Here is a 26,357-nt window from a genome sequence, read left to right as displayed (position 1 = left end):
ACCAGTTATACGATTACAATAATTTGTTATTCTGACCAGCGGAAATCATTTCAATCTGTCATTTGTCACCACGCTCTATATTGATACATACTAAAGCAAGTCTTCATTTGATCATGAAATCGGAAACGTTTTGATTTGTCCCGGCTGGACATCAATTTGTCAAAATTAAGGACAATTTACATGATTGATCGAACAAAACATTTTATCCATTTGATAAATTGGATTACATAAAATAACAAGGTAATCTATGATGGTCAGTCAAATAATTCCAATATATATTCTAATGACAAAGGACATCCTGATCCATAATAAACATTTCCGTCCGAGAGTGATGGTCAAAACAATCTTAATCTGATAAGTCATTGATATTTTTCTTATATCTTGACATTTACACAATATACAACTTTCTTCCTGACATGACAGCTTATCATTATCTATCATGCTACATATGACAATAAGATTCTATATTATCTCTCATTTGTTCAATTGTTGAGAAATTTCCATGTAAAAAAATATAACTTGAAGTTATGGTAGCTGAGGAATTGACCTACAAACGAAAGACTTTTGAATGTAAGGAACCATGTAAATGAGATAAAAAAAACTTCTGATGTATGAAAGAAAAACCTTGATCTTATAAAGCAATTCAGAGATGATATAAAAATCGTCTACTTTTTTTTATACCTTCAAAAATATTTTTTAAATTGTAAACAAAAAATTAATGCACTGCTAGATTGGATATGTTGTTTAACCCATTGAAATCTAAACTCAAACATGATAAACAGCTAATTCAGAAGAAATTGCTTAATTAATGCATCTCAACTATTTCTGTGCAATTGTGTTTTAAACAACAATAAGTTTTTTTTCCCAGTATTTTTTATTAAACTTCTTGACAAGAATGATCCTTTAGCTGACCAGTTACAAGGAACTGACAGTAAATGTCATCATAATGTTTAATGAGTTGTTTAGTATCAAACAATCCTTTAAAAAAAAGTTTGAGACAGACAGTAGGGCCATTTGTTAAACATAAAGACAGCTTATAACATTACATGGTTATAAAAAGACAAGATAGCTATATTAAAAACAATGTATTCCTCTTTAAAGCAATTTTATTACAATACGTAGTAGAAATCAATGGTTATAAGGTTTCTACATCTTATGATCCAGATTAAAATACCAAATTACTTTTGTTTAACGATCTCTGTCAATTTTCATTAAAACCTATTAATGAATCAATGTAGTGTAACTTTCTTAACTTTATTTTAATCTCCATATGTTGAATTGGAAACTTAATCCTAAAGCTTTGTGTCCAATTTCATTCAGATTCCATAAAAATCCATTTCAATTTTACAAATGGAGAATTTGAGCTATTCAGTATCTTGTAAGATTCTCATTAAGACAAAAATAATAGATATTAATAGTCTTATAAACTGGTTTTAATGTCTTAAAAGCTAGATTAAATAGGTCATAAGACCATACTCATTAAACTGAACTGTTCTATAAACATCACCTAAAAGTTTCCATTAGAAGTTATTGCAACTTTAAAGAACACATCATACCTACTGTGGTGTAACAAATGGTCTCATGAACAACACTTGAATTAATTAGTTCTAGGGAAGCACTACCATATGTCATATAAATAGTTAAATTATTATACCACAAGCCAAGTTAGGAACAAAAATAAGTGCAAAAAGACCATAGATATAAGATGTAGTATGAGTGCCAATGAGACAATTCTCAATCCAAGTCACAACATATAAAAGTAAACCATTAATATTGGCATTATAGGTCTTAAACATGGAGCCTTGGCTCACACCTAACATGCCTTAATTTTAGTGATTTTTTTTTAATTGCAATAATGCAGTTTTAATAATATTGCACATAGTAAGCTGTAAATATTTTTTTCTATCTCACGATTTAAATCCATTGAGTGTAAAACAGTTACATATTTAAACATGTTTCTCTGAATGGTAACAGTATTATTTTTGAGTTCATCATGCTATTCAAAGCATGATGTTTTATGGAATTAATGCATTAATGATGCAGCTCTGGGTACAGATTGTTATAGATCATGTCAATGAATAAAATGGCAGTTCAAGGCAAGTGAAACTAAATACACTTAAGCCTCAATCAATTTTGAACATTTGATTAATGGCGTGAATAATATTAAACTAGACGCTTCATAAAATACAAATTTGAAGAAAAAAATATACAGAAGATCATTTTATAAAATTTATTACAGCTGATTCAAGGTCAACTTCATAAAGGACATGAGCTGTGTCATTTTTGCTAGAAAATAGGATATACTGTGGATTAATTTATTTTGGTGGGTTCCAATTTTGGTGGATTGCAGAAACTTGTCTTTTCCTGTATATGTAATTTCCCAGTTTTACCAAATACTGCATTAAACCTGATAGAAAATTTGTATATTGTTGGAGCATTTAAATTCAGAGTTCAGCTGTACCCAGGAAAAACCCCAAAAGTTGGTTACCAATGATTAATAATGACCCCACAGTATAATGTCAGTTTAACAGACTTGCATTGACCCGTAATGGTTTACTTTTTTTAAATTGTTATTTGGATGGAGAGTTGTCTCATTGGCACTCACACCACATCTTCCTATATCTATTTAGCAGAACAGACAGTATAAAAATAAGGAAATGTGATATGATTGCCAATGAGGGAACTATCCAGAAGAATTCAAATGATGTGGATTTAAGCATTTATATGTACAGCCTTCAACGAGCAAAATCTACTGTATGGTTAGCTATAAAATATTAGTTTTGCAAGATTTGTACATTACCAAATACCTGATTATAAAAGGTTATTAAACAAGGGGTTAAATATGTCCAACTTGCCTTAGTTTTGTACAGATAAGCATAGGGCAAGTCAGTTAAGCAATATTTGTATGCCATAAGAACTTGGTAACACTGATTGCCACTTTTAATGTTACAGACAACAGTTAAATTTTTATTATACAAATGACTCTTTATAAATCTCTACTGATGCCATAACACTTCCCATTGAATAAAAGTATCATCTCTATCATTATTCACTATTAGATGGCAGAAGATATCTTGTATCTAATGTTTTCTATTCAAGATTTTTCAAATAATGTCTTCTTCAATGTACATTTGAACTCTTTAATTGCAACTCCTTTTCTATTAGAACATAACACACTTTTTATAACTGAAAACTTGATTTATTGTATAGGTATATGAGGGTAGGAATGCCCTTTACCTTCATGCATCGTTTGAATCAAATTGGTTTCAATTTTATCATGATTCAACAAAATATCCTAATTATGATTTGTCAGAAGTCTCAATAATAATCCTTCACAGTTATATTTGGTAAGGACTTAATGTTATATATCAAAACCAATTGATAAAAAATCTTCATGAAGAAAAATCTACATTTTATCTTAATGCACCAAAAATTACAGTAAACGTTATTTGACTAGATATTTTACCATTATATGTCATGACTCTCCTATATGTAAATGTTTTCCTATTTTCCAGAGAATTTCAGGTCTTTCAGCATGCCAATGTATAAAAAATATGCAGAGCTCCTTCAACTACTTGACATTGGCCACTAGTTTTTTTTTATTGAATATCGAAACAAATGTAAGTCTTACCACATGGTGGACAGTTTCCGGGACAGCATCTGCTCCTTTCAAATCAATCCAGGTCGGGAAGTACATAAGTCTTTCCTGTTAAAAAAGATAAAAAAAAAATTACTGTAGTTTAGTTGTGCCAGATCATAATCAGCATTTGCATCATCCTATACTATCAGAAAATATTTTTTAATAAAATGTACTGTAAATGTGTTGCTATAATTGTAGGGGAACAATATATACTATTCAAAATCTCATGGTACTATTTGAAAATACTGGGGACATAGAAACACTGATCATTTTAAGATAAGCTGACATTCAGTTACAATTGGTTATAACATTCAGATATTAATCTGACACCACGTTGTTCAAATAGAACAAATATATGTTTTACCCCTGAGTTGGACTATTTGACTATTAAAAGATACATTTTTAATTGATTAATATTGAAATATCTAAAAAATCAAGGGTTCTAACTCCATCAATTGCACTTTGACCTTGTAGATTATTTGTAAGCTGCTTTTGATAAAATATCTTTTCACTAGTACTACTGGTAATCGCTGCTGGTTGATTACCTGCTTTAGCCTTGTGTGTAAAAACAATATATTATTATATTCAAATATCATTAACTCACAGCCATTTTTTTCACATCAAATGAATGAAGTGTTGCAGAACAAACAACCATCTGTAATCTTTTCCCATCATTTGTGACCTTGGGAATCTGTCCGTGTAATCGGTTAATTAGGTCACCATAACCGGAAGACAGCAATCCATCCTAAATAATAAAACAACATTAGTTGTTAATGCTGTCCAAATCCTAGTTATGGCTTTTACACACACAAACATATGATATGAAAATAGTCTATAACTGAAGACACATGTCTTTTGTTTACACACAAACGCACTTGTCTTTTTTTTGAGAGTGGGAAAGAATGAGAATTAAATGTGTGTGCTTTGATGGCCATTCTAATTTTCTGTATACAATCAAACTGGGACTTGGAACAACTGTCCCATGAAACAGACTTCAAAAGTTTAACTCAAGTTAATTGAACAAACTATTTTTTACACAAATACTTCAAACTAGAAAATGTGTCAATAGGACACCACGACCCTCACATTATCTTATTTCCTTGTCAAGAAAATTGTAAAATCTATGTGAAACTACCTCAAACAAAATTTTTGAACCTGATAAAGAGTGGATGAATGATTAGCGAGACTAACAGACAGCGTAAGGAGTCTGTTAGGATGAAAAGATGGAATGACAAATAAGCAGTGTAAGGGGCCTGTCAGGATGACAAGACAGAATGACTAATAAGCAGTGTGAGGGGCCTGTCAGGTGTGTATCCGTTAGTGGGTGTTGTAGGTTTCTGTCAGATATTTATGTTTGTATAAATCAGGTAGTTGGTTTACCCGTTTCAATTGTTTTCCCATTTATTCATTTCTACGTCTAACATTTTGTACACTATGGGTTTAACTCATTGTTAAAAGACTGTAAGTTCTTGAACTCTAGTGGATATTTTTTCACTGGAATCGTATTACATTTCTTATTTTTCAAAAAGGCAAAGAATGAAAATCATTATGCTATGCTTTGGTGATCTTTGGGTAAAATCCATTAACCCCAATACTTCAGAGGTTCTAAAGGCAGCAATGTACTCATTTAGATACTGATAATTTTCCAAAAGCAACTGCATATGTCATTTCCTCTTTTTTATTTTATTTCTTGATTCATGTTTTATAGTAGTGTTGTAACAAATAAAAAGTTCAATTAACCTTTTCAATGATTTCTAAACAACATCTCATATTGAATTTTAGTGTTAATAAACTTTGTTAGCTACAGCGTGTCTGGACTTCATAATCAAGCCTTAATTACACCATGTTTGACGACAAGTCAAATTAAAATAGGTCTCAAAAAAACATTTAATAATAATGGAACAACACAATGAATTTCTTTTAAACTTAATTTGTTGTTTTCAGAATGGCAAAAAGAATACACCTTATCAGGGATAAGGTGTATTGGATGGCATTTCAGCAACAACTATTAATAATCACAGAAAATGACTTCAAGTAAATGGTTGTATTTTTTGGATTTTTTTCATCAAATTAAATTAAATGGGTCATGATTTTTTTTGGGAGTTAATCAACCCTGCGAACAGAATTTTGGTCAAATATGCAAAATAGTTGTTTATATCAGTGCTTTTTTTTATATAGATTAAACCGTTAGTTTTCCCTTTTTGAATGGTTATACATATGTCAGTTTTTGGGGCTCTTTAAAGCTTCCTATTGGTTGTGAGCCAAAGCTCTGTGTTGAACTTAAGACCTATCATGGTTTACTTTTACAAATTGTGACTAAAGTCTCATTGGCACCCATACCACATCTTCTTATATCTATTGAAATTGATTGTGAGAAGGGATATTGACAATTCAACCATAAAACAGCAATATGCGTCCATGGAAAACAATGTTTTTTCTGTTCACATATTATTTCCATGTTAAGCAAGCAAACTGTGAATTAGTGTCAAAGCCATAATTTCACACTATAATTAATATGTGTACTAGGTTTCAAGTTGTTGTAACTGTCATGTTAACAGTTTCTTACAAAGCGATACTAATGTCCATCATCTTTCAAAGGTCAACTTTTCCCTGGATGTTAACAATCAGTTACTGTCATTTCAGATATTTGTGACTGCATCTATCATTGCAAATATTTGACATGGACAAAAATGTGATTTCTATTAACTATTGCCATAAATAATGCAAAAAAATAAAAAGAAATTTAAAATGTAAGTTCTTTTAGCAACACTTATCCTCTCATAAATTTCACAAAAATGAAAACATTGCAAATATATCTGAATTTACGGTAATCAGTTTCTGCAATAGGAACTACCCCCATGTCTTCTCTCTTTATATAAGTTATAGCATACACTATCATTGAGGTCTTCATAGACCTAAACAGACAATATTTGTGGTTTATTGAAGCTATTACAGGACGTTGACTTACTGCTTCATCTAGAACAAAGAATCTAACTTGATGTAATGTCAGTTTTCCCGTAGATATCAAATCTTCTAAACGTCCTGGGGTACCTACTACAATATCTACCTACAAATATACAAACAATATAAGCAATGAAAAGTATGAAATTACTAGTTTTATTAATTGATATTTTATATTTTCAAATAAAATGGTCTTTCACATCACATGCATACAATATACATATCACAGCATATGAGAATAAATTTCAGCATAATCAAACACTCATTTTAACGCCACTTTTAAGCACCGCTTTTGGGCTATTTCGTGGCGGACAGTTTTTATTGATGGAGAATGCCGGAGTGACAGGAGAAAACTACTGACCTTTGATAGCAAAAATGACAATCCTAGTCAATTAAGATTGGAGTCGCGTGTACCCACACGAGTGGGGTTTGAACTCACAACCTCAGACAGTGTTGACAGACTAGTGATTACAGTAGTAGCTTCTTAGACCACTCAGCCACCAAGGCCCCTTATAAAATATAAAAACAGATATTCTAATTTAGTTTTGACATCATGGGTCACCTCTCCGTCATTACAGCTGAATTAACATACTTGGTCAGCTCCTCTTTATCTACACTGTTTAATGTAATATCACTAAAATATAATTCACTTTATAATTGAATGAAAAGTCCATTTATCTATTTTGTTATATAAAAAGAAAACAAGTTAATTGACTGCATTGTTTATTTTAATTTTCTGATTTATACTATTACAAAATAACACCACTATAAATTATAAGATTCACATAAAATCCTTTCCCCCAGTATTATTCTAAAAAAAAATGTCTATTTTGTATAACCTTTTAGTTTGTATTAACAAACTTAGTAACCATTACTTTATCATCATGGTTTATTTTTAAAAAGAACAAAAAATTACTATTTGTTCGAATGGTATGATTTTAGTTTTAACATAAGGGGAATAGGTATGCTACTAGACTTTATTCAATAATTCAATAATTAAAAAAAATCCAAAAATCAATGTATTGTAAGGCTATTTTTATAAAATCATTAATAGACTTGAAGTCTGATATCTTTCTTAAGTGACCATGAACTAGCACAAAAAACAACTATGCCAAAAAAACCTAAACATTTTATTTGTTTTTAATAAATTAGTACAGTTTTTATTGGTTTTTACCAAAGTCCAAATAATCCTTAGCCTTTAAATTTAATGCTTCCTTTTAATCCTATCATATTCCAATGTAATTCCATCAAAATCTTCTCAGGAAATAAAACATTACCACAAGGTCAAACTAATAAAGCTTTATCCAACAAAAGCCACTTTGTTTTCAAGACAATCCGGAATAAAATCAGGACTTCTATTTTTATACCATTGTATAATTTTTACAATTCCATGACCATACAGATCAAAACATTTTTTGAATTTGAAAATTTCACTGTTTTTGAATAACACCAAAAACATTTGTGATTTTTCTTGATATATAAGTCTAGAGATGAGACAGCAATAAAACACTCATAAGAAATCAAAATTGATTGACAGATTGGTTATTGCTTAATGTCACATCAGTGTAAAAGGACAAGAACATTGCAAATTCATTGAACAAAATCCTGTCTAAAAATCTAGTCATTTAAGGAAGCTGGCTTGTCTTGTTTTAGATTTTTTGTCAGATTTTCAGGTTTTATCCATCTGAATGCCTTGAAAAAATTTGCCCGGTGACCCCCATTTTTCTTTTTACAAATCTCTTACATGCATAATAATAAGCCATCTGTAAAAGTCTTATAAAATTTTGATTACTTTTTAACAGTTTTTGAGAACTTTAACTTGTCAATGATAAAGCTATAAAAAGTCAAGAGATAATATTTTTCCGCCAAAATTTCAATATCTTATATCTCGAAAAGTAGCACGGTGACCTATATATTTTTTTTGTTCTTTGGATTCCTTTATTAATCCCTTATCTATATAAACTAGTGTTTTGAAAAGTTAATTACTTTGAAACTGAAAAGCGAACTCCCTTAATTAAATCAATCTGTTTCTGAAGAAAAATTTCAAATTAAAAGAAAAAATTTCAATATAACATGAGTTTAAACTGATCATTTGCCAAAAAAATAGAGCATGTCCAGTTTAGTCCTATATCATTAGCACATGAAAGAAGATGATTTTTCCTTTCACAAGGAGTTTAAAATCTCTAAATTAACAATAAATATTTACATATATAGATAAAAAGATTTTCCTTGTTCCAAATAATACATGGAGTTGGAGATTCTAATTTAAAAGAATATACATATAAATATACACATTTAAAAATTTATACATGTATAGATTTTGTAATCATTTCATTCCCATCCCGTAGATCTATTTTATCTTTAACGAGACAAAGTATTATAAGTGGTATTGAAATGTAATTTGGTTAAGTATAGTTTTATCTACTTGTCTTCTCCTCATTTGTCTCCATTAACCAACTTTTGTTTATTAAGCACTTTACTGACATGCAATTACAATAAAGATTTTTTTTGGGAATCTATTCTTCGGTAGGATTTTCAACTTTGTAACGACACCAAAGAAAGGTACTTTAAAACAACTATGTTACAATAGGATTGAATATCTACAGACATACAGTGGTTGTGCTTGTTTTCTGTCAATTGATGGAAGAGTCAGCTGATTAGTTTAGCTTTTTTTAATTCTTGAAGAATACCGACTCAGCATTTTTTAAAACAGCAGGCTTATATTAGTTTTAACATTTAATAATATAACTTGCAGCAATATAAGGATCTAAATATATTGTATATCTGATATTAGAATGTGATATGTGCTGTTTCAATTCCTTTTTCAAGCTTAAGAATATTGAAAGGGCAAAACCAAATTCAATTGATTTTAAAATATCTTCATGATATTGATAAATTTGAGGCAAGAAATTTTATGGAATGTCCACGGGAACATATTATAGTTGAAAGCCAAAAAAAGAATAATACTGAAGCTATCTGCAACATACCTTATACAAAATTTAAACTTAATGTCATGTATGTTTTAACACAATACCTAGGTACTAGAAGTAAGTCGCATTTAAAAATTCTAGGAATTCAATATAGTTTCTACAAAATCACAACATGAATAATGTAAGATATTCAACCCAATAAGATAGTCAAATATAAACCTGCCAGAGAAGATAAATATTGTAGCCAATAGGCATAGAGTGGTAGAATATGTCTTTGAAATGATTTAATGGAAATTACATAATGTAATAATTTGAATGGATATGGCGGAAATTTACACGACGAGACTTCAATCAACATGTGCTTTATCAAATTTTATCAAACCATTCAGAGTAGGTTTAAATTAGAGAAAAAGCTGATAATGGTATATTTTCATTAGTTTGTTATTTGAAATCTCAAATAAAATTGGGTATTCTAGAAATAAATATGATTGATTTTTTAAAAGATGATTATTATGCATTGTCTGAATATAGTTATTATGTATCAATTTGGGTTTAATCAAAGCACCAAAGGCACTGCAGGCAGTTAAGTAAAATCAAAGAGCTGAATAGCTCTGAGGGGAAAGACGACCCTTGTTTCTTTTCTTTATTCTTTTTTTTTTTTTGGGGGGGGGGGGTTATCTTTTGATAGTCTTCATATAAAGAATGATAAAAAGAACAGCTAGAACATGAAGAAAGGTTGACAATATTGAAGTCTATTGTTGTTTAATCTAATTTTGTTTCCTTAGTTTGGGATTCTATTTGGACCAAGAGATCTGCATCTTCTAAATCTAAACATTGGATTAAAGTTGATAGTTAATTATGTAAAATTCAACTGAATTCCGTCATTTAACAACAACTACAATGTTTTCTAAAATCTTAATTGTGTACCACTGAACTGCAGGCTAGGCCATTTTCTATTTTTTTGTGACAGTACTCTAAGATTTTTAATTATTTTCTTAAGAATTTAGTTAGGACTGAAAAATCCATTCAGTTTTAAATTTCTTTTGATAAAGTTCCCAGTTACAACTCTCATCACAGGGATACAGGTACTAATAAAAAAAACAATATGATTGATTTAAATTGTGTGAAGCTTGTTTTCAGATCCTACATTTTGAAATATTTGTAAATTTCATGAATTAATAGGTTTAAACTATAAATGCAACATTTTTTTAATTTTTTTTTTTTTTACCATTTCAATGATTTATTTGTTGGTACACACAATTTAGTTTTAATGGAAGACTACTAATCATATATTAAATGTCACAATTTAAGTTTTATTTTAGTGGATAATTACTCATCAATTGATGTGCTATTGATTAGGAGGAAGATTCACAAAACAGAATTTTACAGAAAAAATGAAAAATAATCGTTTCTCTCCCCAATCTTATGTATCCCCACAGGCTTTGATTACTTTGAAAGTTGTGACCTATACAAATTAAAGTATTGCATGTTGATGTTTGAATCATCTACAGCAAACATAATAATGTTTAAATTTAACAAATACCAATTTATAATTACTGCACAAACTCTGAGAATGATCAGTGAAGGATATCCCTCCTTCTGCATAGAGTGGCATTCCAACAATGACGTCATTATAAAATATAATTTAGGTTGGATATATTTAGAATATCTCGTCATACTGATTTTTTTCAGATTGCAAAAGAAACGTAAATAGTGTACAGGAGAGCTCAAAATACGATAATTTCGCTAGAAACAGAAGGGAAATGTGTAGAAAAGTGTTTAAAGTCAATCTATTCATTTGTGCGCTTCCTTCTCATCAATCTCAGTAAGATTTGTTGGGGGGGTTTTCCACACTATAAAAACAAAATGAATGATGTATGGGAATGTCACTCTGGTCAACTCCATAGGGAATTGACGGCTTGAAGCCGTCTTTCCCCAAAAACCAGAGGCAAACTTGGCAAAAGTTAAGACAAATATTGTGGAAAAATTGGTGAAAATATTTATCTCAGCTATTCCTCAAGTATTGAATAATGTTTGTACCCTAAAGTTTTCACCATCCAATCCTGCCACTTTCAAAAGTTATGTCCAATTATTTTTTTTAATATTCAATATCTGCGACTATGCACATACTGTACACTGTCCCATGTAAGGGGAGAGTTTGTGCATGTCCATATTGAGGACCCAGTAATTTAGTAATTGTTGCTGTATATCATCTTCATTTTTCATAATTGTTTTGTACATAAATCAGGCTGTTTATTGTTTTACATTTGTAATTTCCTGGTCTTTTAAAGCTTACTATGCAGTATAGGTTTTGCTAATAGTTACAAGCTGCATGGAGGAATATGAGAATAATAACTGCCTAAACATTAACCAATCAATCAATCTGAATGGCATATCAAAATTTATTCTTAAAATATACAAAAGTCCATTTTTATACTGTGCACCAGTTTTAGAACACTACTTCAAAGAAAAACCAATTTTGAAATTGCATTCCAATATGTTTAAAATTTTCAAAGACCAGCTTCATACGTGATTTTTTCTCACATTCATTTTAGTATTAATAGATTAATTTTTCACATCTGAGCTGTATCTAGGGAAACTGAGAACATAACACTGCTACCAATACTCACCCCTTTCTGAAGCACATCAACTTGATCTTTGACATTCACACCACCAATAATTAACAACTCTCTTTAAAAAAAAAAAAATTATAAAAAATTAAAAATTAAAATAAATATATAATCAATATCAATTCAATGTTTATTCTAATATCACATACCCACAAAAAGATTTAGATTTGAATGTAGTTTTTTGCATGTACTTCATTGTCTTATTGGCTTCTTTATATTTTTTGTTAGGTCGTGGTAAATTTCTCGGCCACAAACAGTTTCCTTGGTATATATTTAACACTCTTTTTTTCATGGCTTTTAATATCAGTATCAGTTTTTCTGATAGTTGAAGGTTTTAAAGGTGATCTAAATTGACAACTACATCAATTTGTTTCAGATGGAGAGTTGTCTGATCGGCAATCATACCACATCTTCTCTAAAATATATGAAAAAGTTCTGTTAAGCAGATGATGGTTGTCTATATCTTTGTTTAGGAAATAATAAAATTGTGACTTCAGGGTTATACATACATGACATACATTTTGTACTTTGTTTATAAACTCTTAAATTCAATAGATTTACAAACTCTAGTCAAAGTTGATTACCTACTTCAAATGTAAGCATACCTGATTGATGGGTTTGATAAATGAACTTTGAACTTTTGAATCTGTGTGAAAGTCTGAAAATTGAAGAAAGAAATTCAATAACATGTTGAGCATGCTACTCTGAAGATCTGACATTGACAAGAATGGCAGTACTTATTTTAACAACAGACAATGCTATAGTTCAATATTTTGTTGATAGCCACCTTGAACATGTCTTGGGTTAGGACATGAATGCTATCAAATTTGAAAGTAGATTTCGTAAGAATTTTATTTTTAACATATTTATAATGATTAAAGAACTTTTAATCTCAATTAAACGCATAGAATAATTGAGCATCTGCATAGCAATTTATGAAGTTATAAATACTTTTTATTCATCTAAGTGATGCAAAATAATCCTATTTAAAAAAAAAATTATTGTATAAATAAATAATCTGGAAAAGTCTGTTAGCATGCCAGATCAATACAACAAAATAGACTATATTAACTTTATTCTGGCTTAAAAAAAACCACCATTACTGACATGAATAACTGTAGGGAAATTCCTGGCAGATTATAATTCATTTGATATTCTATATCTCTAAAAGTCAATGGTTTTTCCATATAGTCGACAGTTTCATATTATCTTATTACAAAATGTCAAATAATTTTCAACTTGAAACTGGCATGCTAATAATAGCAAAACTATGAGAAGGTCAATTATTCTGAAATTTTAACTTTTTTCATACCTGTTCAGCTAATTCTCTTGATGGCTGAAATATATAACATTCTATTAAAGGTTATATTTCAAAAGAACCAAAAATGTCTACAGGTTATTTATAAGTGTGTACCACATTTATGAGGTTATTTTGAATAGACAAAAAAATATATTAGTCATTCCTTTAATTTAATTCTAAATTCCATTTTCAAGGAGTAAATCATGAAAACATTGATATTGTCACCGTCACATGACAAAATGATGTCTATGATCTGATAGACCAAAAACTTTCAGCAAATCAGATGTGGTACATCCAAAATTAAGTCATTATAAAATATAACAAAGGAGAACAGGCCTATATAATTTTGCAGAAAATAATGTGGTCATGGTCACAAAACAAAAATGTTTGAACGTTAAAGGGGACAAAGTAATCATTATACTAGCAATGTCAACAGATACAAATGAACTTCTTTTTTCAGAAATGGCCAAAACTAATAATTTCTCTAACAATTTAGAATGAAACAAGAAAGTGCATGTGTTGAAGTGCTAAACATAGCCCAATTTTTAATTCATACTGGAAAACTGGGGATCATGAAATAAAATTTTGACCTTCTAATTGTGAATACCAAATAGTGTTGAGAAGTTTGCCTTGCAACTAATTATGAACTGATTTAATAAAACAATCAAGATATGTCAGATGGACACGTACTCCAAAAGACAATTGCAAACCCCAATATTGCTGACCTGTCAACTATAGCTAAGGAACAATGCTCTTAACTGGTATTGGAAAGTCAAAAATCCGGTCATGGTCATATGAAATTTGTCTTAAATCACCATACAAATTACTGTTGAAATAGTATGTACAGCAATAGTCTTCATGAAGACAGTCAAAAGAAAGATAACTCATTTTAATTTCCTACGAGTGACTGAAATGTTAGATCTTAAAATGAACATGAATAAAAGTAGGAAAGAAAAACCTAAAATTTTAATGTATAAGTAATAGAAAAATTTTAAGATATATAAAACATTGCTGAGCCAATGCCCCCACACACATATTCTGTATATACACATACAAAATCAGGAGCCTGTAATTCAGAAGTTGCAGTTTGATATCTGTCATATTTGTTGATTTATCATATATCAGACTTGATTTTTTTGTCTACTTAATTAACAGTTTCCCATGTGTGGGCCTCATATCACTTACTTTATAATGTGTATAGTGTTCATTGTTGAAGGCAATATGGTGACCCTATATTCACCTCATCTGGTCTCTGGTGGAAAGTTGACTCATTGGCATTCATACCACATCTCCTTATTTTTATAAATAAATATGAAGATGGGTGGATGTTAAAAACATCCTTGCCAGTAAAATAAAAATATAATTTTAAATACACTTTTATTGTGTACAATAAATAATTAAATTGAAAGCAATATTTCCAAATAAAGAATCGAAATTCAAGTAGATTTTTGTGTGATTATGAGGTACACTAAATTCAGAAATTATTGCGACCTTTTTACTTTTGCGAAAAATGAGACAGGGTTATAATGGGAATAATTTAAACTTGCATTTCACTATTATTTTATATGAATTAAACAGGATTTTTTGCAATATCACAAAAAATAAAATCCAATTATAGTCTAAAATGACAAAATCGCAATAATAAATGCATGCCATAATTTGTGAATTTACAGTAAGACAATAATTTACCTCTATAATGATAGCCTGTGGTGCATTGGGTGCTGGCTTAGCATTCACAGCTCCTGAACCTACAAATACAACATCAAATATTACAGTGATCAGGTTAACTTTTTTATTATTAAGACTCTAACCAGTTTTAAAAAATCTATTTACTGGGGATTCTTTTATTTTCCTTGGTACCAATTTTCATTGATTGAGAAAAAAAAAGTAAAATCCACAAAAATTGGTAATCCACAAATTAAAATGAATAAACAGAAAAGGAACATTGACAACCATAACCAGATGCTCCGCAGGGCACAGCTTAATACGACTGCAGAGGCTGAACCCTGAACGGTGGGGCAAGTATGGACACAACATTCAAGCTGGATACAGCTCTGAATTTGGATTGTGATTAAATAGTTGACACAACATAGGTTTCTGACACAGAATGAATGTGGTCTTATAAACTTTAAAAAAAAATTAGCTTTTGAGCAATTCACTATGCTGTTGAATATTAATCCTCTCAAAAAAAAAAATATATGAAGATTTTTTTTTCACCTACCCCTTTCCCTTATTCCAAAAATGATCTCAATTCAAATTTCTTATGGAGTTTGCAACAATAACTACTCATTTAAATACATAATAGAATATTAAAATATAAAATGTCATACAGTCATGGTTAAAATTAATATTAATTAATAGTAACTTCTAAAAAAATAAATGGAGAATGTGTCCAAATGGACAGATGATGCCCCTGCTAGCATATAACGTTATAAAGGGACATAGCTCGAGAACTGTGAGAAATGAAGCTGCCAAAAATTGAACTTCAACTGAGTTTAGAGGTAATAAGCATTATATACACATTTCATTAAATTTCGTTGAGACAAACTTAAGTTAAGAGAACAGAAACGAAAAAATTCTTCAATTTTTCCACTTGAATAGTGGCATAACCCTAGAATGGAAATCAAAGTGCTTGTAATCACTGAATGGTAAAGATTGCTTTAATTTATTAGTTAGTTGTAAAAGTGAATATTGCATTGTATATTGTATATAGCATTGATTTAAGTTGATTCAACTATTATTCTGGACAAAGAAAGATAACTCCAATTTTCAAAGATTTCATAAAGCATTGGTTTTAGGTGATTCAACAACCATTCTGGACAAAGAAAGATAACTCCAATTTATTGTCTTGAAACTATAAAAATGCTTGTTATTGGCCCCTTTTTTGGTCCTTTATTCCTCGACTGTTTACCCCATAACCCTTAAAATATATCCCAACCTTCTACTTATGGTATTAAACATTGTGGTACAATTTCAGAACAATTGATATACTTATACACAATTTATTGTCCTGACACTAGATAAATATTTGTTTTAGTCCCCTTTGGGCCCCTAATTTCTAAACCTTAGGAACCATAACCCCCAAAATCAATCCCAAACTTCCTTTTGTTGTTATAAACATTATGTTAAAATTTTATTGATTTCTAAAGTTATTATCCGAAAACCATCCATCTTCGGACAACGCTGACGACGCCAACGACAATGCCTACGTGAAACCAATATACTTTTGTGGTCGTATAAAAAGAAACAATGAATCAAAGAGCTGATAGCTCTGAAGTGGAAGAAGGTGAATAAAAGGTAACTTGAATTACCATAAAAGCAGCCCCACTTACCCAGGCTGCTTTGTTCCATTATCGTTAAAATGTATTTTTTTTCTTCAAACAAGAAAAGGTCATAAGTACATGGATTTCCCATCCGTACAATCATTTTCTATGTTCAGTTGACTATGAAAATTAAGTAAAATCTTTAATTTGGCAGTAAAATTAAGAAGATCATATCAAGAGGAACACATGTGTACTAAGTTTCAAGTTGATTGGATTTCAACTTCATCAAAAACTACCTCGACCATAAACTTTATAACCAGAAGCAGGACAGACGGACAGACTAGAAAACATATTGCCCATAAATGGAGCATAAAAATAGTAAGACTTGTTACATACCCGCCAACTTTTGAAAGTTCCCATATGGGTTTTTACTGCACAACAACAATTTTAAAGGTTACAATTTTTAGCGACGTATTTTGCAAGATCTGGATTTAGAAAAAGTGTCATATTTGTATGATGAAATTACATGCCTTTTCCTTAAGTCTGTTTGCATGATTCTAGTTATATATTAAATCGGTAGAAAAAATATACATGAAGCTAGCAGACCAGGGTTTATTTTCCAGATTAAGAATATTAGATGCTTGTTGAAATTTCCAATTTTGAATTATGCACAAAGATGGACCTTTAACAGGTTGGGAACAACACTCCAAATGAGGGTAACCTAACTGGAAGATCATCACAACCCACTGTAAAAAATGAGCACAAAAAAAGTCATTTATATTCATATTATTTGATGAAACTTTTCCCCAAGAACTATGCATCTATTAAGTACTGAATGGTCAAAACATCATGTTTTTTATCGACATAAATTTTGTCGTAAATGTAACCAAATGATGTAGAAATTGTGTTTTTCTTCAAATTTCCATCAAATTGTAATGTTTATAGTTCCCTTATTATTTGTAAATGTTTAGACAAATAAGAAAGAAATAAGCTCCACATGTATATTTGCAACATCGTAAATTTATTAAAAAAAATAACATACACTAACACTAGTACTGCATGGATTTTAAGCATTCTTAAAGGTCATATTTGTAGAAAGCTTAAAAAGACTTTAAAACAGTGTAAAATGTCTTGCTATTTCTTAGCTTACACAATAAAATCTAATAAATGTCTAGTTGCACATATTGTATGGTGACTTTTAATCTGTATTAAACAAATTTACCATATAAACTTCAATTTAATTCTTGAAAGGAGGTCTAGATTGCTAAAATAATTTATAAATTTTAATTTTTTTATTTGTCCAAAATCATTTAAATTCATTTAATCAACATCATTTTATGATTATTTGATTAAAATATTAATCATTTATAGTCTTTTTACAATTTACATTTTTAAAAGCAAAATAACTGAAAACAGGATAAAACAAAGGGAAGTAACAAAAAAGTATTTCAATATTCCCAATACACATCGTTTTGATAACACAACGGCAGTTAGCCGGAGGTAAACATCGTTGATTACCAGTATGTTTGACACCCAAGCTGTCAAGTGAAGCCATATAATTATACATCTTCTTTGATGTTCAGGTAAAATTTAACACAGGTGTCAATTACACCCGTACAGTAGTAAGAAATGATCAAATATGGCGTCTGAAAATTTTCATTCATGAAATATTTCATACACGGGAGTTTTTTCTCCTAAACGGGAGGACGGGAGGAGACCCCTGAAAACGGGAGTTTTGTACTCCCGTCGGCAGGTTCACATGTATGTTACGAAGGGCATCTAATTCACATGACAAAGGAAAACCATGAATAAAGACAAACCTTTATATATCCTTTTTATTTATATAAAAACAAAATCTTCTTGTCTGCAGGATTGCAAATTCGTAACTTCAAGGGCGAACTTGTAAACAGGGCGAGTTGTCCCGATACCAAATTCACGCATGCGTAATACAAATATCTACAGTTAAACATCCTGTTACAAGTAAACAAATAACGGTCATGTGGATGAGATGAAATCTAATAATTTACATAAATAAAAGGGTCATATTTACGATAGTGATTGTTTTACAATCATAATTTACAAATTAAATGATTCAGATGCCTAATCATGTGTAAAAATCGGTGTCAGGAATCTTAAGTTGTTTTGAAATTGTAATACACGAAATGAATGCGGCATACGGAGACTCAATGCAAATGGTCAGCCCCTTAAGTCTTCAGAAGACTTGACGTCTTCTTCCACTAAAAAATCATCAAAAATTTGTAATTCACTTCTTTTCAAACTTTAAAAGCTAGTTCAAGGACTTTTACTCAGTACTCTAAGTATAAAATTTGTGGATGAATTCTGAGTCTGAGTATAATAATCCTGTTTATAAGTTTTATGTCTGCAAGGTCAGAACTCAACAAAAACATTTACACTACTAAAAAGACCCAATATTACAAAACAAAGCAACAGTTATGTCCTTACCCATAATCCTGGATTCAATAACATCTTTCTGTGGAGCTTGATTTAGTCCTACATATGTTCCTTTCTGTCAACAAATACAATGATACATATTTAAGTAAAGAAGTAAAACATTTCAAAAAGAAAGTAACAATCAAAATCAGACAAGGATGTTTATAGGTTAACCTTCAGTTTTCATGCTCCAGCACAACAAGGTATTTACCTTCCTGTAAAACCTGTATCCCATATTCAGCTTGTGTTAACATTTGCCAATACTGACCATATGACTTTTCTGAATGATGACAAACACACAAGAACTTCAACCTAAGACAAATCACTAACTACCCTGACCATATGACTACACTTTTCTGAATGATGACAAACACACAAGAACTTCAACTTAAGACAAATCACTAACTACACCAAGCGGTGCACATTTAGCAATCTGTTAGATATTTTAAATTTTTAAAGAAAGCTTCTTTAGAATTTTTTTAAGTGACACCATACAAACATTTCCCTATTTCACAATGAACTTTCCCTCACATGAATTTTGTTTGAATCTCCAGAGGGTGTTGGGTTTGGTTAGGTTTCACTGTATCATGTGATCTCAATTGATAACTTAATCCATACCTGTGGTGGGAACTTGAAGGGTTTTCCTCCAAAATTAAAACTCATTTCAGCATTCTACAAAACATAATAAATTCAAATTAATATCAAAGGATTACAATTAATATTGAAAATGAAAAATTAATGTGCAAAACTCATTTATGAGTTAGCCTTTGTTCATTTAAAGTTAGCAAATTAAGACAGTTTGCATATATATTTTTTTTTTTTTTTTTAAATCAAACAAGAATGTGACCCTAGTACAGGGATGCCCCACACGCACTAGCATTTTGTATGTTCATTGGACTGTTAAATAGGGGTCAATACTGTAATTTGACAGAAAGAACACATGATAGGGAACATGTAAATGTGTTTTAAGTTGATTGGACTTCAACTTCATTAAAAACTTTAACCAAAAGCGGGATAGACTGATTGGTAAACAATCAGACAAATGGACGCTTACACCTAAAACATTATGACCTTAAGTGGGGCATAAAACATTACTAAAGAAAAGACAACTTCAATACATTTGTACTTCAATCAAATAAATGTTTCTGTTATGCAATTTTAGCTTCTAACCTTTAGGACAACAGCAGCAAAAAATCTTTCTGTACGTAAATGTTGTGGTATATTATATGCTTTTCCTAGATCAACGCCTGAAAACAAAATTAGTAAGTAATATTTCATGCATGTCTTTCACCCTCCAATATGTTAATATTGTTATAATTTCTTCACAAAAGGAACTTTCTGTTATAAACAGATTTGATATGTATACATTTTCATGATTTTTCTAACATCAAAAGTGGAAGAACATCCAAAAAGGTAGAAAAAAATAATGGTATTTGACTACAAAATAATAAGGACTTCCTTTCTCTGGGAAACTAAAGCCCATGGTCTTAATAGGTATAACAAAATGTAATAAATTCATTAATTTCGCAACTTCATATTAATAAAGAAATATCTTTAAACATTTTTTTAGGTATAATAAACCATTAATTCCTGTTAATTTTTTAGTTTTTTATTCATTATAAAATAATAATCTAAAAAGTGAAAAATTTTGGAAAAAATATAGTAAGAAATCCAAACTCCTTATCAATAGGTACACTTTTCAATGTGATATTTATCAATATCCAGATGATTCTAGTGTGAGTTTGATGAGATGTCATGGTACAGTCATACACAGCATAAAAAAGAACAGCATGAACACATGTAGAAGTCAAAAGGTTGGCTTCAAAAATGGTAAGTCTTTATATCAACTACTAAATCAATCTACAGTAAAGACAATTTGATGGTGATCATCAACCCATCAAATACATATCAATCTTCTTTTCCTCTATTGGTATTTCTCATCAAGGTTTATGAACAAAAGACTGGTATTTTGCTATAAAGAACATGTCCAGAAAAAGATTAGAAGAAAATATCTGCAGTTAACGAAATCAGCAAAATATACTATACCGTTTTTTGACCATTTTATGTCTCCATTTTCAAGGTCAAGATAACAACCTATCACATCATTCATCCCATAGGCCTATAAATAAAATAATCAAACAAATCATGAGTAACCAGAATCTTCAAATATATATTTCAAGTTCTAAACTACATTGTAATTCAATCAGACAAAAACATAGGTTTACTTATGTCAAAAGTTGAGATATGTTAACTACACATGTAAGACTTTATTCCCAATGTTGTAAATTATTTCATGTATGAAGTACATTTTAAAATAAGCAGTCAACTTTTGTCACCTTAAATTTAACAAAAAAATATATTGAATACAAAATATTTACTCAAATTTTCAGGTACTATATTTTAATTTCTTATCATAATGTCTGAAATAAAAGAAATGCCATGTCCTTTCAATACCTAAACAAAACAAGAGTGCACACACTGAAATGTCTCGCCTTCTTTACTAATCATTGATATTATGTTGATAGTCCTAAGTATAAAGCTTTATTACAACTGTCACATAAACTTAACATTAACCAAGATAGCTAAACAAAGATCAATGAACCATGAAAATGAGGTCAAGGTCAGATGAACCATGCCAGGCAGACATGTACAGCTAACAAAGCTTCCATACAACAAATATAGTTGACCTACTACTTATAGTTTAAAAAACCAAAACAAAAAAACTTAACACTGAGCAATGAACCGTGCAATTGAGGTCATGGTCAAATGAAAAATGCGGGACTGACATATAGATCATAATATATTTCCATACACCAAATATAGTTGACCTTTGGCATATAATATTAGATAAAAAGACCAAAACTTATAAACTTAACTTTGACCACTGAACCATGAAAATGAGGTCAAGGTCAGATGACATCTGCCCGCTAGACATGTACACCTCACAATCATTCCATACAACAAATATAGTAGACCTATTGCATAAAGTATGAGAAAAACAGACCAAAACACAAAAACTTAACTATAACCACTGAACCATGAAAATGAGGTCAAGGTCAGATGACACCTGCCAGTTGGACATGTACACCTTCTAGTCCTTCCATACACCAAATATATTAGCCCTATTGCTTATAGTATCTGAGATATGGACTTGACCACCAAAACTTAACCTTGTTCACTGATCCATGAAATGAGGTCGAGGTCAAGTGAAAACTGTCTGACGGGCATGAGGACCTTGCAAGGTATGCACATACCAAATATAATTATCCTATTACTTATAATAAGAGAGAATTTAACATTACAAAAATTCTGAACTTTTTTTTCAAGTGGTCACTGAACCATGAAAATGAGGTCAAGGACATTGGACATGTGACTGACGGAAACTTCGTAACATGAGGCATCTATATACAAAGTATGAAGCATCCAGGTCTTTCATCTTCTAAAATATAAACCTTTTAAGAAGTTAGCTAACGCCGCCGCCGTAGCCGCCGCACCTGCCGCTGCCGGATCACTATCCCTATGTCGAGCTTTCTGCAACAAAAGTTGCAGGCTCGACAAAAAAACAAAGTCTTCTTTAATAATGTTAAAACATACCTTCTATTTACCGGGGATTTCCCCCATAGAGGCTCCCAATAAATTGAATTGAAAATTTTAAATGAGCAATTTTGTCCACAATTTAAAACAAAACAAACAATTTGACCATGAATATAGAATTGTTTAAGTATGAAAAAGCAAAAAACCTCATTAAAATCAATTTGAAGGCCCCTTCAAAGGTTTTGTAGGACTTTGAGAGCCATCTTGCATGTAAAACCCCCATGGGCATTTTGAATTGGTAGACATGTTAATAATTTATCATACCTCTCCATAACTATCAAACTGTCTTCCATAAGATTTCTTTCCTGTTCCACCGAACCCATAACCAAATTTATCTGTGCCTAAATCAAGTGAAGCCTTGTCTGTGGACCAACCTACCCTGCAGAGTCCTTCATCAGTAACCACTGCCTCATAGTAATATTTCCCTGTAAAAAATAATACAATCTACAGAGTCCTTCATCAGTAACCACTGCTTTATAGTAATACTTCCCTATAAAATATAATCAAATACATTTAATGAAGTGACAACATTCTTTTAAAGCAAACTATACAGTGAGGATTTTTCTCCTAGTTGAATGCCATACAGTTTAATTTTTTACATCCACTTCATTTGAACTCTGGTGGATAGCTATCTAAATGGCAATCATAGTACAGCTCCTTATTTTTATAATGGAGACATCTACCTTCTACAAAACATTCTATTTATGCATATTTCAAATTTATAACCTTATTCATCGTACATCATTACAGATATTCAATATAACAGGTTACAACGGGTGCCACATGTGGAGCAGGATCTGCTTACCCTCTCAGATTATTTGTGGGGTTCATGTTGCTTAGTCTTTAGTTTTCTATGTTGTATTTAGTGTACTATTATTCGTCTGTTTGTTTTTTTTCCACCATGGTGTTGTCAGTTTATTTACGATCTATGAGCTTGAATGTCTCTCTGGTATCTTTCACCCCTCTTTATGCAAACTTTCTTGCGGCAACCAGTTTTTTACATGGTGCCATCATGTATTGTTAATTTCCCCTACCTTTGCCTGTTACAGCCTTGTTGGACCTTGTACCATGCCAGCCTTGAGGATCCCTTGCCTGACAAAGTATACCCTCTGGATCAATAGCTGCAATACATTAAGACAATAAGATCATATCCATATGTTACGAGAAACGATTTATAAAACATGTAACCATATTTAGGTCAAAACTCTCATCTACCTACCATTTACCATACAATAGATAATTTAGAATTTTATTCAAATCCATCTACAAATAAAATTGTACAATTGTTTTAACCGTTAAACACTGTTATGTAAAAAATGGTTCATTTATTAATTTCTATATGGTATTGGGTTTTTTCATTGTCTGTAAAGATCAAGATAATTAGAACTTCAAGATTATTTAATTAATATCCATAATATTACGCATGTATATACCATAAATTAAGAAATTATTGCAAGGTTTTTATTATTGCAACAAAAAAAACATGGTTATATTTGCAATAAATTAAACTTGCATTTTGAAATTATTTATATGAATTAAATTGAATTTTTCTCAATATCGCAAAAAATCAAATAGCACTTTAGTCTAAAATTACAAAATCACAATAATAAATGCATGGAATAATTTCAGAACATACCGTATCAGATATAACAATGAAGTATTACATACCCATAGCATCACCTCTGTCGTAGACATTCATCTTCCACTTGCCTCCACCACCTAAAAATAAATATGAGATATTTTCATAACTCTATTCAAACCTCTAATATTTATCCTATTCAAAAGATAATTTATAATTGGTGCTACCTAATTGAGAAGTTACGTTTTTGGGAGCTCTTATTTTAAATAAGGAGTAAATTTCTATGTGGTCTGTTTTATCAATCAGCAAATTGATAATTTTCTTAATTTGTTTCAAATAGAAATCATCTTCAAACAACACCACTGCAAAAATTTTCATTGAAGCAGTAAGGTCTGTTCCAAAAATAAATGTATGGGGGGGGGGGGGGGGGAAGGAAGGAACTTTCTATTTGACCCACCATGCATACATTTTAAATTGGATATTTCATTTAAATGTTCAAGCAGTCTTTTTTAAATAACCACCACCCATCAAATTTAAAAAAAAAAAGTGCCTTCCTTCCCCCCATACAATTAATTCTTGAAAATCCTTAACTGACATTATATAAGATACTACACTCTTTCTTTAATCTAGTGCTGATTTCCTTACCATGTGCCTTGGTTAGTAGTTTTCCCCCTTTTCCTTCCTGTTGATCTTTCAATGTCTCATACACTATCTGAATGATGGGTAAACAAAAGGCCTACAAAATAATTTGATAGATTAATCATGGAATTATTGTTCATTGTTTTCTGGAGACCTGACAATTTTTTTTTAAATATTTCAATATGTAAATATACCCACAAACATACAGTTCTGTGCCTGGCTATCTGCTTCAGGCTTAAATTAAAATATTGTTTGTTTGCCCTTTACCGACCGAACCTATCAATTCGTTCCGCCTGAAAATCTTTTATTTGTATTTACCAGCACAGTGATATTGTTTGCATTAGATTAGTGGAGAATAAAGGCTTTTTCCCCTGGAGAAGAATCCCAATTTGAAAAAATAATGGCTGAAAATTATTCCCAAAAAGACAACTTTTTCCCAAACAGTGCAGTCTCAGTAGTAATTGTGCATGAATACAAACTGAAAAACACTCATTTATACATTTTGCATGCCTAAAATGACTATATGTGCAGATTTGATGGCCTATTTATGTATCATCACTGACAAAAATGGGTCTTACTTCAAAGCAGGGTTTGACTCTTGAAAGGGAGTCTGTAAATTGAAGTTTCAGTCAAATTCATGGTTTATTTTCAATTTCCCAATTTGATGAAAATTACACATATTTCCCAATAAAAAAGGGTAGAGGTAGTTTTGAAAAAAGCCAAGAATATCACTGCAGCAAGATTTTATTTTATTTTATTTTTTCGTTCCTACCAAAAATCTTATATTTGTATTTCCCGCTCAAAACTTTTTTACCGGAATCCTCGGGTTTGATCTTTACGTATAAGGTCCAGTCCGTTTGGTATCACCTGAGCGTTTGACATGAACACTTGCATTTGAAGTTTCAAAGCATTTGTTTGAAATCGATGTTGAACGCTTTCTGAAATCATGATATGAAGTACGTTACTCTGTACCTTTAAACTTAAAGAGCAGGGTTCATTTACAAAAAAGTTCGTTTGATACAAAAGTATTTACATGTGTGATCATGTGTACAAACTAATTTGTAAACAGACGTTGTATTCCATGTAGGGATGGCCTTTTGTGATCCGCATATCAGAATGATTATGTTAACGATGCCGCTAAATTATTTATATCTGACATGAACCAAAAGTGACAAAACCCTGTAAAGTGGAGAATATCTGGCAGTAAAATCGCCAAATTTTCCATACAGATCATTTATAAATGTGATGCAAAATACGTGACAATTGAGTTTTAAGTCTTATAGCATTTTTATTGGAAAAAAAGGCACACACGAAATTTGTAACACTCTAGGGACTTTTTCTACTAGTAATTTATGTCTGCCCGGACATTA

General features: G+C 30.6%; 1 protein-coding gene across 1 annotated transcript in view; it reads right to left on the bottom strand.

Annotated features, from left to right (window-relative positions):
- The window catches only part of LOC139524791 (ATP-dependent RNA helicase DDX1-like), a 188,436-nt gene that overhangs the window by 151,811 nt on the left and 10,268 nt on the right, over nt 1-26,357 (bottom strand). Inside the window, exons 5-19 of the mRNA XM_071319873.1 lie at nt 24,994-25,084; nt 24,438-24,488; nt 23,804-23,890; nt 23,034-23,194; nt 21,222-21,294; nt 20,346-20,422; nt 19,794-19,847; nt 19,188-19,251; nt 15,151-15,209; nt 13,474-13,497; nt 12,767-12,819; nt 12,162-12,222; nt 6,609-6,707; nt 4,245-4,385; nt 3,632-3,706 (exon numbers count right to left, since the gene is read on the bottom strand). Of these exons, the coding sequence (XP_071175974.1) occupies nt 3,632-3,706; nt 4,245-4,385; nt 6,609-6,707; nt 12,162-12,222; nt 12,767-12,819; nt 13,474-13,497; nt 15,151-15,209; nt 19,188-19,251; nt 19,794-19,847; nt 20,346-20,422; nt 21,222-21,294; nt 23,034-23,194; nt 23,804-23,890; nt 24,438-24,488; nt 24,994-25,084 (1,170 nt within the window). The remainder of the gene's footprint in view (nt 1-3,631; nt 3,707-4,244; nt 4,386-6,608; nt 6,708-12,161; nt 12,223-12,766; nt 12,820-13,473; nt 13,498-15,150; nt 15,210-19,187; nt 19,252-19,793; nt 19,848-20,345; nt 20,423-21,221; nt 21,295-23,033; nt 23,195-23,803; nt 23,891-24,437; nt 24,489-24,993; nt 25,085-26,357) is intronic.

Source organism: Mytilus edulis, chromosome 5, assembly GCF_963676685.1.
Source record: "Mytilus edulis chromosome 5, xbMytEdul2.2, whole genome shotgun sequence".
Classification (NCBI taxonomy): domain Eukaryota; kingdom Metazoa; phylum Mollusca; class Bivalvia; order Mytilida; family Mytilidae; genus Mytilus; species Mytilus edulis.
Note: the sequence above shows the minus strand (reverse complement) of the source record. Positions and strands in the feature narration are given on the sequence as shown.